At 43.0% G+C, this 15,647-nt stretch overlaps 1 protein-coding gene across 6 annotated transcripts in view; it reads left to right on the forward strand.

Moving 5' to 3' along the window:
- Positions 1–15,647, forward strand: part of LIN52 (lin-52 DREAM MuvB core complex component) — a 127,918-nt gene that overhangs the window by 101,243 nt on the left and 11,028 nt on the right. For 5 of the 6 annotated variants that reach the window (XR_011488373.1, XR_011488374.1, XM_070469620.1 and 2 more), the window contains one exon: positions 9,120–11,168. The exons of the other annotated variant lie outside the window; for it this stretch is intronic. Coding sequence is in view for 2 of the 5 variants with exons in the window: in XM_070469620.1 (XP_070325721.1) it covers positions 9,120–9,175 (56 nt within the window). In the remaining 3 variants the exon portion in view is untranslated. Of the gene's footprint in view, positions 1–9,119; positions 11,169–15,647 lie in introns of those variants that run through there. 6 annotated transcript variants of the gene reach the window in all.

The following is a 15,647-nucleotide window of genomic DNA, read 5'->3' on the forward strand; positions in this document are numbered from 1 at the left end:
TATGAAGACAGCATCTTAAATCTCCATGTAAGTCATACACAAAGTGTTGTTGTGAAAAAATAGTGGCGTGAATAATACCTGCTCACAGCCCAAGACACTTGATGTATCTTGGGCCTCAGTTTTTGTTGGATTTTGCAATTTCATGAGCAAGATTTGTATTTTTTTTAAAGTTCTATATTTCTATGTGTCCCACTTGATGTCATATCTGTATTCTTAGATTGTAGCGTTCCATTAAAAAATATAAATAATCTCAGCCCCTCCTCCCTTCTCCCCCTCCCCCCAGACTCATTTTGTATAATATGGTAATGATATCACCGTAGCAGTAATTACGGGTCATCTTCATTTCTTTCATCTCTGCCTGTTCTGATGGCTTCATTCCTTTGACGGAAAAGATTTGGCTCTGGGTGCTATGATTATTTTGTTAAGCGTTATTCGAATAGACAGGAGTGAGAGAAATTAATCAATCCAAATGCAATTAGCATCATGTTTAACCCAGTGATGGACATCTCAAGGTGAAACAGCTAGGGGAGTTTCAGACATTATTATTCAATCCAGTGGTTCTTATCTAAATTATAATCAAGAGAGGTTTTTATTGGCTTCCCAGTGTGAAGATGTAACTCTTTCCCTGGCCTGGGGGTCAGTAAGACTGGGGCCTGCATCCTCTGTACACGTTTGCTACTGCTAGCACCGTGCGGTGGGGATGTTCCCAGTAGGAACGTTGTCTTAACGTACAAGTCCTTGAAATTCATCTACGCTGGGATCCTGGTCTGATTTTCCTGGGAGTGGGATATTGCCTGTGAATAAATTACTCTAACTTGGGGCACAATATTTTGTGTCCTGATGAAGTCACTTCAACTAGTCACTCTTTCTTAACCTTACATGATAGATTATTATTGCTGTACTTACTTTATGAATGAGGAAATTAAGGCTGTGTGAATCTACTAGCCTTTTGGTCATAATAAGTGTTTCACCACAATCTGTATTAAGTACAGGCCCTGAAGTATGAATGTTCTGTGAAAATTTATGAGTATTTAATAAAAGTTTGCCCCAAGAGTATTAATCTGTTGCTTTGATCTCATTGCCTTTCACTCAGTTGAGTTCACCCTTGGAAAGGGAACCAAGTGAAATAGGCCTGTGGGCCCTCTGAAGAGGAAACAGACTACAAACAAGAAGTTGTTAGGTCTCATTTCTTGAACACAGATCTTTGGGGTCGCTTGTTGTTTTGGTTTGTTTTTTTAGTAGGGAGAAGGATGATAAAAAGGATTGAATATTTGAAATCTTGTCTTGTTTTGCTTTTTTGAAAGAGGGCAGGACAGGGAGAGTTGATGGAGAAACACAGGCTTTTGCTTGACTACATTTTTCAAATACCTGACAATTAAGATTCTTCTACTGCTTTCAATCTTTAGGCATCATGGCTGACACTTCCCATATTTTATGTTCCTGCTTGATGTTTTATATTCTGAGAATAAATCTGTTGGCTGGATATTTCTGTCTTCTTTTTCCTCTGTTGTGAAAAGCCATTAAAATTATTTTCCGTATTGGAACTGTCTAAATGTATTTAACTGTATGTTGAGTCCTGGCTTTTCTTTTTTATATTACTTCTTAGCTAAAACAGTCTCTGAAAATGACCCTTTACTATGAATTGAAAAAAAAGTTTGACATAAAATTATCTTTTTCTGAATTCAGTGGAGAGAACACTGTTCTTAGCCAAGCCACCCTTTTTGGAAGAAAAAGTCCTGTTAGAGAGACAGAACACTCTATAGAAACAGAATCTGGAAAGTGTGCCCCCAAAAGGATTTTTTGAGAATTCTTGGGATGAAGATTTTCATAGTCAATGATAAGTTTGGTCACAGAGGAAGCACCCAGGCTGTTCTTTCCTTAAATATGTATTTCATTGTCCTTTTGAAATGCTTATTATGCCCAGGGAATTTTGGGCAAAGGCCTCAAGGCTACTCTGTCTGCTTTCAAATGCTGCTTTTATATATTTTAGAGAAAAGAGATTTCTACCACATACTCTTACTTGGGTTGACTCTTCCATGAGTTGATTGAGGATGGTCTGTGGACCTTATTACAATTATACCATTTTCTGAGGGCCACCAGTGTACTGATGAGGTCCCAAGAGAGCCTTTCTCATCCAGGGACTCCATGCCCAGTTCATAGCACCTTCTGTTCTTGACAGTGGCCCCAGCCCCTGCTGCTCTCATATCAGGGGCATTATAAAGTACTTAGTCCTTGACTTGAATTATCAGTCACTTACTGGTAGGTTTTGTGCGGAGGTCTGACTGGAGCATGGGAAGTAAGGTATCTCAGCCTAGCAGCCTACTTGGGTACTGCTCTGCTTTATGTTGGCTCTATGCCAGAGTGACCGGAAACCCTCCCCTCCCCGTTCCTGTGAGAGAGACATCAGCTCTATGAATCACATCGGTTTCCTTTGTTCTCCTCTGATGTACCAGGATACCTGTGAACCGCTAGCTAGCTGTCTCCAAGGCCACTTCTCATTTATGTGAACTTCCCTTATACCTGGAATCTTGCAGGTTGGGCCTCTCCGTGACTCGGCTGTTCGTCCACCACCTGCATGCTCTTCTCCTGCACAGTCAGTGCACACTGATGACTGCCAGGTTCCTCCTCGTTGTTAGAACACGTTCAACCAAAAAGTACTCGTTAAGGGAAGTCAAAACTGTAACCAGAACAGATGGCACATCATTTCCACTAGGTATCTTCTATAAATCTAGTTAAATAGATAACCGTGTAACACACTGATTTAAACCAAGCTAGGGTTTTATGTGCTCCTTTTTGCTAGAAGGAGCTGCTAGTACAGTTAAGGAAGGTTGCTGCCCCTAACTAGTACCCGGGTTTGAGCCTCCAGAGTACACCTGGAGTACATTGTACATGATACAAATGCAAGACAGTTATGTTTCCCTTCACGTTTGAGAGCTTTTAAAAAATAAATAGTTCATCCCTTTTTGCCACTCCTGGTGCCACTTGTATGCTTTTTCGGGACTGATCTGGTACCTCTTTTGTGACATGGCAGCTGAGGAGATGCCATTGTTTCTTGTGGCCGATGGATGCCCAAGGAAGGAGTCATCATATTAATGAAAACTAAGAACAGTCATCGTGTTAATTTGAAGGTGGCAGGGCAGGACAGCTCTGTGGCACACAGATTAAGCATATACCACTTAGTAAACTAATGAAGGTTTACTGTGAAAGATAGGGTTTGTCAATCAGGTAGATTAGATTCCGATTTAATGGGCAGCCAATTCATGAAGCAGACACACTGTAAGAGCAAAATAATTTACTGGAATATGAAAGACAAGAGCTGAATGAGCATGCCTCTGATGAGGAAGGGGGGACTGTCACAGAACCAGGATTCTGCCCCATTTGTTGTCAATCAAAACGTAACATTGGTCATTTAGGGGGTTGTTGTGTTTCGTTGTAAAGGAGTATGGTCATGTGCATCACCAGGTACATGGAGTGCAGTGAAGAAGTGAGAAAGGAGCACAGGAAAGAACGGAGGAACCCATGCTGCAGTAGCCAGGATGCAGTCGGTGTGTTCCAGCAGCAGACAGGAGGTATCTGCTGTGAAGGGAACTTGCTCTTTACTCCAGAACTCAGTTCCCTCAGACCAAGAAGACATGCTCAGCTAGAAGACTGCAGTTCGGTTCTCCCACATCCTGACTGCTACAGTATGGCTTTTTCTATTTTTTCCTGTATGCCTTCCTCACTCTTTACTGTACTTCAAGTAACTGGTGGTGTAGATGAGCATATTACCCACCCCCTTTTTAAAAAAAAAAACTAAATACAATGTTATGTTTTGATGGACAACAACCAGGGCAGAATTCTGGTTCTATGACAGTCCCCCTCCTTTCCTCCATCAGTGGCATGCTCATTTAGCACTTGTCTTTCATATTCCAGTAAGTTATTTTGCTCTCACTGTTTAACAGAAAACAAACAAAAATCCTTGCATACAATTCTCCTGTTCAATTGGAGAATTTTTTTAATATTTTTCACTTTATCACTGTAAAACCCAAGGTGGTTTTTAACTTTTTTGTACATTAGCTGTTATGTGCAGGGCAATCTGTCTTAAAGCAGGGATAAATTGCTCTAAGAGAAATGAATCCTAGATAATTTTCCCATTAAGCATCTTGTGGCTTAAATAAACTTCCTGTTTGACATGAAAGAAAGAGTCATATAGTAGCTAGCATTTACCAAATGCCTGTGTAACCCTTGTATTAACCCCACCTTGAACAGATGAGGAGTTTGAAACACAGAGAGATGACTCTGGCGACTTGCCCACAGTGGCTCAGGCTCAGTATGGGAGCTGGGATTTTGAATCCGAGCCTGGCTAATGCTAAAAACCCTGCTCTTGGGATTTCCCTGGCAGTCCAATGGTTAGGGCTCCACGCTTGCACTGCTGGGAGCCTGGGTTCAGTCCCTGGTCCGGGAAGTAGTCCCGAAAGCTGCATGGCACAGCCAAAAAATTAAAAAAAAAAAAAAAAAAAGCCCTGTTCTTTTCACAACGTTATGTTGTCTCCTTTGTTTCCTGGCTACTTATATTAGAGTTTCCTGAACAGTCTGTTGTTGCTCTTCAGGATGTGAGAGAACCAGTGAAAAGTAACTCTCCTCCACCTCACTAATATTTTTAATTATATTGAGGCACAGAAATATTTAAAACAATTTGCATTGGAACCAAAAACCAAATGCTGTGAGTTTCTTCCATTTCATTAAAAGTTACTTAATCTTTCGATTGTTTCCTGTCTTAAAGCCAAGCAGAATTTTATCAGCCTATTGCCTCAAAGTTATAATCTGGAAAATCTTTCCGTAATGAAACCCATATGTCATGGGCGAAAGGTGCAGAGCCCTGGCAGAGAGGGCTGGTCTCGTGAGAGCTTGTGCACCCAATCTCGTTAACCAGGGTACCTCTGGTAATCCCTCATCTCCTCACCGGTGAGAAATCAATCTGTACCACTGAAATCTTTTTCCACCAGCCACCAGAAAATTTACTGCAGAGAAGGCAGTTTGGGGATAGTCATTGTGGAAAGGGAGCCAGAGGCAAGGCTGAGTGTAGGCTGGAGGAATTGGAGAGTCTAAAGAAGAGATTACATTCAAGCACACATCACCTTCACCACAAGCAGGATGGAGTCCTCCCTTCAGCCCTGACCTCTCTAACGTGTACCCAGGTATTTACAACTGCCATGAACCTGACAGCCCTAGGAAAACTGTGAAGGGGTAATAGAACCGGAATCAACCTGGAAGTTGATTTTAGTTTATCCGTTTGTCGTCTTTAAATGTGTACACATTGTCCCCTGTCGCTCACTCCGCAGCAGTTCACATGTTCAGCCTTTGGTGAGAGTCTTGATTGTGGCTTCCTCAGTTTATGGTCTGTGCCCAGCCTAGGAAGGCCCGTAAATCCCAACCTGACATGGAGGCCGAGCTTCTCCTGTGCACAGCATACTGTGCTGGCCGAGGACCAGTGGATCCCTCTTGGCTTAGTGATTAGACTGTGGTAGCAGTGTTGCCTTTCTGTTGAATCTCATAATCCTAGAGAATTAATCCGGAACTAGAAGATAGTTAAAAATGGTGTTGACTTCAGATAAAACTCTCTAGCAATTTTATTGTCTCCAGGACAGTCTTCTGACACACTGTGGGGGAAAAAGAACCAGGAGAGAAGGCAGAAATCAGAATTGCCAAGCTAAGGAGCATGTAATCTTACCCTGACTATTAATGTAAGGATTATACCGCAAAGGGATGGAACTAAGCAGGAGGACGTAGAAATACCTTCGTCTCCTCTGTCAGCAAGCTGTCGTCTTCTATAAAGGTTTTTTCCCCAACAAGATTTGAAATCCTTTGTGGGAGTTTTTTAGTAAAATATATTTATGTGTAAAACCGTACTGGAAGGGGGGTGTGTGTGTGTAGAAGAGGAATACGGAATAGTAGCAGAAGGCTGTCTCTCTACTCCTAATGGGATTTTGTAGCAGCATGTGCGAGTTTGTTTCAGAAGTCAAAAATGAACAGATGTTGGTATAAATTACCTCTGTGTCTGATGTCTTGCAAATTAAAAGCGCGGTTGGCATCACTAAACAATTTCACTAGGTTTGGGGGGTGCGGTTAGCGGGCGGTGATTCCTGTAGCAGGTCGGTGAGAATCTTCATACTGCAGTAGAACAGGAGAGCCAAGGATAAAGAGATGAGGAATAAAACCAGGGGTATATGAATTAATCAGAAATGTTAACATCACTGATGACAAGTGAACAGGAGGGCACGTGCTCTGGAGCAGCCGCTGACCCACAGCAATTTCTCTGTGCACAGAAAGGGGTTGGTGCTTAGGATGTGATTTATAGGGTACAGCCCTCTTTTAGGGAGCAGCTATGTCAGGAATTCGTATATCTCCTATATGGACCAGCGAGTAGGAGAACTTTCTCCCCTCCCGTGTAGAAGATGATGTCTTTTGAATTACTTCTACTTTTACGGTGGTTTTGCTACAGCTCTGTGTACTTAGATTAGGTTGAAGGGGGAGGAATGATTGAGTGGAAAGGGGGTTGTTAAAAAGGATTGGTTAAATTCAAGGAGAGCTTGTCACTGAGAGACTTCAGAATATCTGTTTATTTCTTTTTTAAAATTCTTTTGATCCCTTGAATAGATTGGATCTTGTAAAATTTTAGGTCTTAAAATATTGGTCATTTTCCCATTTGGGGAAAAAAAAGTAAAGAATTGGGTTATATGAAGTACAAGAGGCAGATATAATTAGTAAGATCAGTACAGTGCTCTTAGCCCAGGAGTTTTGAAACAAGGCTCAGTTCTACCCACTGAGTTATTTTTATTACCCAAGTCTGATTTCCAAAGCACCTGCTTCTAGCCATGCTGCAGGATCATTGAATACTGTGTTTAAAGTCATTAGTAAGCACTGGAGAATAGACAGAAAACCTATCCAAGGAGGAATAAATGATGAGACCCACTCTGAACAAAAGTATAAGTAGTCAGTTCCTATGGGATCAGGCTGAGGGGAAGATTCCAAGAAATGGGATGTTTGAGATTGCTAGTCAGCCTTATCACAATCCACTCACTTATTCACTCAGGAAATACTGCATGCAAGAGAAGCAACAGACTACTAACTTCCTCTGAAAGGTGATGTGTTAATAATATTACCACTGCACGAAGCATGATCATGGCTGAATACCCAAGAGGGCAGAGCAGGTGGTATTAATATGCTACTCATTTTACAGATGAGGAAACTGAGGCTCAGAGATCCTACCCAACTCAAAGTGTCACCTAGCTGACAAATACTAGAGTTGAAAGTTAATTCAGATCCTGTATTCTCTGAAAGAAGTCCATGCTGCCTCCCCGGGGCAAGAAAACACTTATTCGGATTTCTACTAGAGTAGTTGGTCCTGTGCCTAGATCTCTCCATAAGTCTGGTGTTACTTTCATCAGGGAAATGACTTTCCTGCCAAACAAGCAAGGTAAATTTTAAAAGACTCCCACAATGTAGAGAGTGGAGCAGTGAGGGTCACTGACAAGTCTTACTGTTCGTCTGTGGAAGGGAAGGAAACTGACTTTACTGTGTTCCTTTTGGTTCTCAGTTTTGTTGTTTATCATCATCTAGCCAGCAGTTACTCAGCAGATACTGGTAGGTGCTGGGGATGTAAACAATAGTAAAATACCATCTCTTTCCTCAGTTCTTATATTTCCATGAAGGAAGACAAATCACATCAACAAGTAATTGCAAGTCTTATAGGAAGTTTATATGTATGGAGTTTGGCATAAACTCACTGAAGGAATGGTCAGTTTGATTTTGGCCAAGGTAGGGTTGTGGGCACATGAGACAAGACCCAGCACTGGGGCTTCCATTCCTAGTTAATGGGATTTCCTTTTCCTTTGTTGGAGCTTTGAACTTGTGAAAGATAAGGAATGAGTAGACTACAGTTACCTAAAACTTTCCTATAGTTACAAAGTTTGTACTGTTTTTCTTTCTTTCTTGTACAAATAAACCAAGAACTATTCAATATAGGTGGTAGGGGTGGGAAGTGGGCACCCGTCATCTACCACTATTTGCTCTGCTGGGAAGGAAAGCACGGAGCCTAGAGTGAAGGTCCTTCTCAGCCCAGCAGTTGCCTCCCTAGTCATCTCTCTCCTTTGGCCAAGATGGAGACATGTCCCTAGGAGGCCAGAGGGCACTGCAGCCTGCTCTATGTCCACTGTGTGGTTTCAGACTTCTGGACTCCAGGGCCAGCTATAGAAAACTTTCGGCACTGTTACATCCATTTAAGACATAAAAAGAGGATCCGTTTAAGAGACATAGGGATAAGAATGAAGGGGGTTATGCCACATATGATTTTTGAGAATTTGCTTGACCGATCTAAAACTGGGGGCTTCTGGAGTGGGTCTTGTAATTGAGAAATGTTTTTTACTTTCATTTTCAGAGCCTCATATGTAGGAAAGTAGCTGTATAAACCCTCTTGTAACTACAGCATTCAAAGATTGATGGTACTGAAAGTCAGAGAAAGACACATAAACCTTGCCTGGCTATATTAAATATCTAAGGACTGACAATGCCAAGAGAGAGAAGACCAAAGCTCTATAAACCCTACTTTATTACTCCATCCACAGATGAACTGCACTGAGGGAATATAAACCTTGTTATATTACAGTGTCCAGGGACTACCACTCCTGAGAGATGGGGTAAATGATCTCTAATTTTGATTTGAGATTATAAATGTCCAGAGACCAACAATCCAGAAAAGACTGTGATCTTGGTTGGATTTTAGCCTCCAGAAGCAAACCTCCTGAAACAGTAAACATGAATATTAGGTTACATTCTTGAGGGAGAGGGGGATTTGGGGGGAGCTCCCTGGTGATTTTTTTTAAAGGGTGAATGATAAAGATTTCCCCAGTTGGCCTGCACCATATAGTAATTACCAACCTCAGGACAGTGTTGGTAATTACCATAGTTGTCAAGAGTGGTTTGTGTTTCCCACTTTTTGGAGGTTAGTAGGGATGGGATCTGTTAGGATAGCAACTTTGTATATAATTTATGTCAATGCGCATTCTCAAATTAAGTCTTCCTGTGAACCCTTTTTCAGAGTTTAGGTATTCATTGATCTTTCATGTACTTTGTGATTCCAGCCAGAGAGATGACAAGGGGGAAATTCCTCAACATTCTAGAGAAGCCCAAGAAGTAGCAGCTGCTTGTGGACAGGATGTCCTGGGGCCCGGAGCCATGCTTCCTTCCCAGTGCAGCTCTGAAGATGCACACCTCACTGCTTCTTGACCAGAGACCAGAGGGTGCACTCCAGAATTCACCCGCTCCCCTGCTTCTGGCACTCTGCACCTCTGAGGACGTTCGGCAGCAAGAGAGGAATCTGCTCTACCCAAGGATCGGTGCAGTTATTCCATCAGCTTCCAGACTTTGACCATCTCAACCTCGGATGTTGGTGACACCAGAGAGCATATCATTCTTAAAGGTCAAAGTCCTGCTTTCTCATTTCCAGAAGTGATTCAGGAGTTCCAGGATCTTACAGTTGATTTGATTCAGTGATGGCAAAGTCAGTTAAGACATGTTGATTGGACAAGTTCCTTTGAATTGTACTTCGTGTCTTAGGAATTATTTATGATGCTAGGAGACCAGAGGCCAATTAGATTCTGGACCAGTTAGATTCAGATCAGGGTGCAGTTTGACCTGCGAACCCACCAATGTATACTAGGTTCCAGGAATCCCCAGCTAGAGAAATGCTTTTGAAACTCTACACCTCTCATAATAGTTGCATCCTTCAATGCCTTCTGTTCCCCACCTCCAAGGGCCCCCCATGTGTCTTGACTCTGGGGAGCGGGATCCCTGTGTACCAAGTCCCTCCTGGGATTAGCTTGTACAGTGAAAGGCTCATGCAGTGTTGCATTGGGTTCTAGATATCAAGACTAGCTTAAAGGTGATGGAAAGGACTTTTGAGTTCTGGTTAATCTGTTACAGATTCAAGTGAGAAAGTAGGTATGGTCTGAAAGATGGGAGAAAGGGATTGAGTACAGGAGTTCCCATTTGATTAAAAACTAGAAATTCTAATTGACCTTAAAGGAATGTGCTGTGGAATGGTGGCAATATTTTCCCTGCCCGCCCCCCATCCCATCTCATAGCACAGATTAGATAGTGCACTCATATAATAGAAATACACACACACACACACACATGAGAAAGAATTTCTTGACTCTACAATTCTTATGGAGCTCTTTGTCCATTATCTATGTTAAGACCTGAAAATCTAACCCATGTTTAAAATTGATTATAAGTATTCTCCTTATTTTGTCTTGTAAGCCAGTCCCCAGCTTCTGTTATTTTGAGAAGTTCATGGGGTTTCCTAAACTTTATGAAAAGAACATCCATGTGGCAGTAGTGTGTTAGTGTTTAGACACTAGGGATGTTGTGGTCAAGGTTTTGATGCTGAGTGTCTGGCTAGGGTACAGCGCTACTCAGTTTAATAGCTGGTCCATTAGCCATTTTCTGACCCTTCTGCCTTGTTTCCCATGCTAGAATTAAGGTTCTATTTTTCTTTCATTTGGTTCCTTTGACCATCCATGCAATTTTACTTATTGATCAGAGTGGGTGGAATTTAACACAAGACATTAAAAGAGAGTATGAGAAGGCGAACATTCTGTTTGGATGCAATATATAAGGTTAGGCTAGAGAGGTTTTGATTTTAAGTAAAGCTTATCATTGACATTCCTTTATCTTAAATGCGGTTAAAGAATGTAAAAGATGGGGAGAGAGAAGGAAGGAGGGCTGTGCAAAAAAATAATGCCACAATGTTAGGTTCTAACTTTGCTCTGTTTTTTGAGTTGATGGTGTCAGGCACTTCTAAGTGCTTGGGGAAATTGAGAAATAGATGGAGAACATTGGGATACCTCCCTCAAACCAACTCCAGTCTGTAAACTGGTTTTGGGGTCTGCTTTGGCCTCTTCCTTTTACTGTCATCTTATCCACCAGCACTTAATATACGTAGATGTTTTAGAATTGCAATATTTATTGGTTTTGTATTTGCCGTCCTTAGAAATGTTATTGATTTATTTTTATATTGATAATATAAATTTATGTACAATGTGTGCATGTATGTATTTTAGGGTGTTAGAGGATTGTACTTTGTGTATAGTGGTTTCTGTGTCGTCATAATAAATATGTACCTTTTATTAGGAGAGTGAGTTTTTCCTCGAAAGGCCAACTTGCATATTTAAAGCACAGACCTCATCAGAAAACACAGCTATAACAGCAGATGACCCACTGTCTTCCCTTTAATATCACGTTGGGTGATGTGGGGCTTTGTGATCATCTACTAAATGGTCTCCAGCTGCCAGCTACCAGCCACCCAACTCTGTTGCATACTTCCCCTCGTCTGCTAAAAAGTCTAGATCTGTCCTCCTGGCATTTAAAACTCTCTTCATATAACCCTAAATAACCCTCCAGTTTGGTCTCCTTTCTCTCCACTGTATGAAGTCTCTATCCCAGTTAATCTGAACAGTTCCCAGTTCCTCACTTACGTGCCTTTGTGGATGCCATTGAGTTCCTGGAAGCCTTGGATCCTTTTCCTGCCCATTAGCCTTCCTTCCTGTAAACCCTATGATCCAACTGGGCATAATCCTTCCCCCTGCATTCTCACAGCATTTATGTATACCATCCTTATGACTTTTATTACTACAGTCTACCTTATATTTAAGTGATCTGAGTACATATCTTAGAGCCCCACTAATTTATCTGCTCCCTGGGATTGTGGCTGTCTCCCACACATCTAAGTTCTTCAGTGGCTTCTTTGAACTGGAGGTTCATGACCTGTTTGTTTGCATGCTTCCAGTTAAACAGGACATATCAAAAGCAAATACTTCTCTGCCACCTGCCATAAACCCTTATTATGCATCCCTTTACAACTCTGTTCAAAAACAGAAGTACTGATGTAATCAGTACTACTGGTGTCACTCATTGATGGTTTATCTGCTCCAGACCAGAGCATGCCCTTTTAGAGAAAACATTCCCTTTTAAGGAAAGCAGATTGCTTAGCACCATTGGTTCATCATTGATTGCCAAGAATATATCTGGGTGGACAGTACATTTCTCTGATCTAGAAAAGCACGACTGGGGCTTCCCTGGTGGCTTAGTGGTAAAGAATCCGCCTCCCAAGGCAGGAGACATGGGTTGGATCCCTGGTCTGTGAAGATCCCATATGCGTTGGAGCAGCTAACACTGTGCACTGCAACTATTGAGCCTGTGCTCTAGAGCCTGGGAGCCGCAACTACTGAAGCCACCGCAGTGAGAAGCCCTCAAACCGCAACCCCAAAGTAGCCCCTGCTCGCCGCAACTAGAGGAAAGCCCACGCAGCAATGGAGACCCAGCAAAACTAAAATAAATAAAATTATTTTTAAAAAAAAGCATGGCTGATTGACTGACTGAAAAGGTACAGCATGACAAATATGCTGCTTTAAATCTTCAGAGATTATTTTTCTCATAAATGATTATTTGCCTACAGATTTGTTTTCCCTTTCCTTTTGCTGTTCCAAACACCATCCATGCCTCGCATCTGTTGGCTGTGAGCAGAAGCATAGTGTTGGTGCCTGGAGACACATTTTCAAATTCTTACTCTAGTCTTTTCTCACCAAGAGTCTCATTGCTGCTTGCTCTCCTCAGTCTCTGAGGTTTCAGGCCTCAACTGATTTGCTTGACTTTCTTTCCTTTGTTGGAGCGGTAGAAGTTCAAGGATATCAACTGCATTGATACGAAAATGCTGTGATTAATTTATCTTTTTGTTACATATTTTCATTGTGGTTTTTTTTTTAATAGACAGCTGCTAATTGCTCCTTGTTTTTGGCCCTCTGCCTTCTGAACTCACCGTAATCAGAGCAGTGCAAATGGAGCTGGTGAAAGTCATTCCGTTGCCCCCGGGGCTTCCTCAGCGTGTTTGGACTTCCATTGATGCTTTATGATAAAGCCAAGAAATTGCATTTCCAGAGGGATGCTCCGGTCTCTTCTGTTTCCTGCAGGATCAGAAAGGTAATGCAGAGCAGGAAGGGAGGACACAGGCAGTGGGCCAAGGTGGATGGTCCCAGGGGGGTCAGGTGACAGGGTTTCTTAGCAGCTCTCAACTTCTGCACCAACTCCATCTCCAAGCATTTGGTTATGTTCTACAGTGTCTGTTTTTTTCCTCCTTTGAGAGCTACAGGACTACCTGGCCTTGCATGGGCTTCATTGCATAGGAGGACCTTGTACCCTCCACCCCTGAAGAGTGGGCAGTCAGCGGTCTCTCCTGGTGCGTGAAGCTCTGACTGGCCAGTAACTGACTTTTCCTATCTATTTAGGCTTTGGGGCCCTTTAAGGATATGAACCTGACTCTGAAAGGCCACCAGCCTTCCCACCCTTTGCCCAACACTTTCTTCCCGAGCAGGGCTGGTTGGGGGCTTCAGGTGGCACCAGGTGCACGGGGGAGGCACCCGAGTGCTGGCAGAGCCTGTTAATTAGCACATGAACACCCCAATGCTCCATTAGCCAGGCCAGGCATTCGGAACCTTCCCCTCCTGTGGCCCCTTCCTCCTAATGAGAGCTGGAAGAAGGGCCCTCACAAAACACTGCCTCAGAATAATATTCCGCTTTGTCCCCACCAGTAACCAGGGCTGACAGGATCACTCTGTCCATTTCTCTTCTAATTAGCACAATTCCAGCATAGCCTGAGCCAGCAAACGGAGAAAAGCGATCAAAAGCGATCGGACAACCGTACCGAATCACAAACACAAAGAGGGCCATTCCCCGTAATTAGGTGAGACAATTCCTCAGTCTTTTCTCGGCTGGAGTTTGCCGCTAAGACTCTTGCTGTTTGGGTCCCAGCAACACAAGTTACATGTCTCCCTGGGACACTAATAAGCCCCAAATTGTCTTCCGCTTCACACAACTCTAGCCAGAAGACAGATGCAAGGGGAGGGGGCACAGGGAGGGGACAGGGGCTCTAAAGGAGCAGCTGCCACAGTTTCCCCAACTCCAAGAAGCAGACACTGGGGCTTGGCAGAGAGGGAGTTGGCTTGAGAGAACCGCCCTGGGTCCTGCCTGGTCCCTGAACTGGAGTCTGAAGCCCTGAGAACTCCTGACCCTCAGGTGATGCCCATTCTCTCCTGTTCATTCCGCACCTTCTGCCTTTGGTCCCCATTTGGGCTTCTCATCCCTTCTCAGTGGTGGCCTCATGGGCAGCTGTGACTATGGCACCATTCCCCGGACATTGAAGCCTTATGCAACTTAATTACCATCTCAAGGACAGCAAACCCTTAGAGTGCGTGTGGATTCCACTCTCAGCTCATGACCTGGAAGGGGCCTTCCCTGCCAGCAACCATCTCCTGTTCCCCACCCCTGCCCGCTATCCCCATTCTTTCTGGTGGAAGATCCCTGGTTTTTAAAACCGAAAAGTGGCCCATCGGCTGCCAGGGCAGGAAGCCATGACTGGCCATACTCCATGTGGCTTAGAGGTTGGCCATTTAATAAACAGAAACAGTTCCCCCAGGATTGCAGCCCATTACAGGGATTACTGGGGGGTGATACAGCCATGAACTTGGTCAGGGACAAAGGAATGCGAGACAGAGTGGCAGTTGGAATCTCAATTAAACTCAAGCTCTGAGCTGAGTTGGACTCACACACGTTTTCATCTTTGTCCTGCCCTCTGCTTTCTGTTTTGATCTAAACTTCATGCTTCTGAAAGTGACCTCCAAAACCAGAAAACATTCAATTATCTAGAATCCAAGGAGCCAGAAAACTCAAAAGAATCAAAGTTGCTTTGTTGTTTTTCCCCATTGTCTCTATCCCAGACACAGAGAGGTAATGAGATGATTTGATTATTTAACTTTTGAGAGATTTCAAAGGATTGATCCAGATTTGTTCAGTCTCCTATAGTTTCTTTGACTATAAACAGAACTGAGAACAGCATCTGGCACATAATAGATACTTACTAAGAATCTGTTGAAGGAATGATCTGCCACAATGCTCAGTGTTCATAGACTTGTTGCTGGTCTAAAATACAGTAAGAGCTTGGATTTGAGAGAGGAAGGATAAGCTTGTCAAGTCATTTCTCTCTCAGCCTCTCTGACTTCTCTCTGAGCCTCAGTGTCCTCGGGACTGCTTCCATTTTAAAGGAGCAGGCTAGCATCATGGATAAGGGCAAGACCTGGATGTCAGGTCACCTGGGTCAAAGTCTTATTTCTGCTATCTGCTGGCTATGTCACTTTGGGTAAATTGCTTAAGCTCTCTGTGCCTCTGTTTACTCATTCATGTAATGGGTCCAATGCACCTAACTCCTCGGGTTATTGTGGAGACTAAATTAGTACTTGTGAGTATTTAGAACAGTGCATGGCACATCTTACCCATGTTTAATTTTTTTATTATACCTGTAGATGTTAAAAATTGATAATCCTTGGACTTCCCTGGTGGTCCACTTGCTAAGATTCCCTGCTCCCAATGCAGGGACGCTGGGTTCGATCCTGGGTTGGGGGACTAGATCCCGCATCCCAGCACCAAGAGTTCACATCCCACAACTAAGCAACTAAGATCTGGCACAACCAAATAAATAAATACTTTTTTTAAAAAAATTGATCATTCTTACAGGGAAAATATGATTACTTTTGATTACCTTGAATAGCCAGTTAAGC

This window comes from Odocoileus virginianus, chromosome 6, assembly GCF_023699985.2.
Source record: "Odocoileus virginianus isolate 20LAN1187 ecotype Illinois chromosome 6, Ovbor_1.2, whole genome shotgun sequence".
Taxonomy (NCBI): Eukaryota; Metazoa; Chordata; class Mammalia; order Artiodactyla; family Cervidae; genus Odocoileus; species Odocoileus virginianus.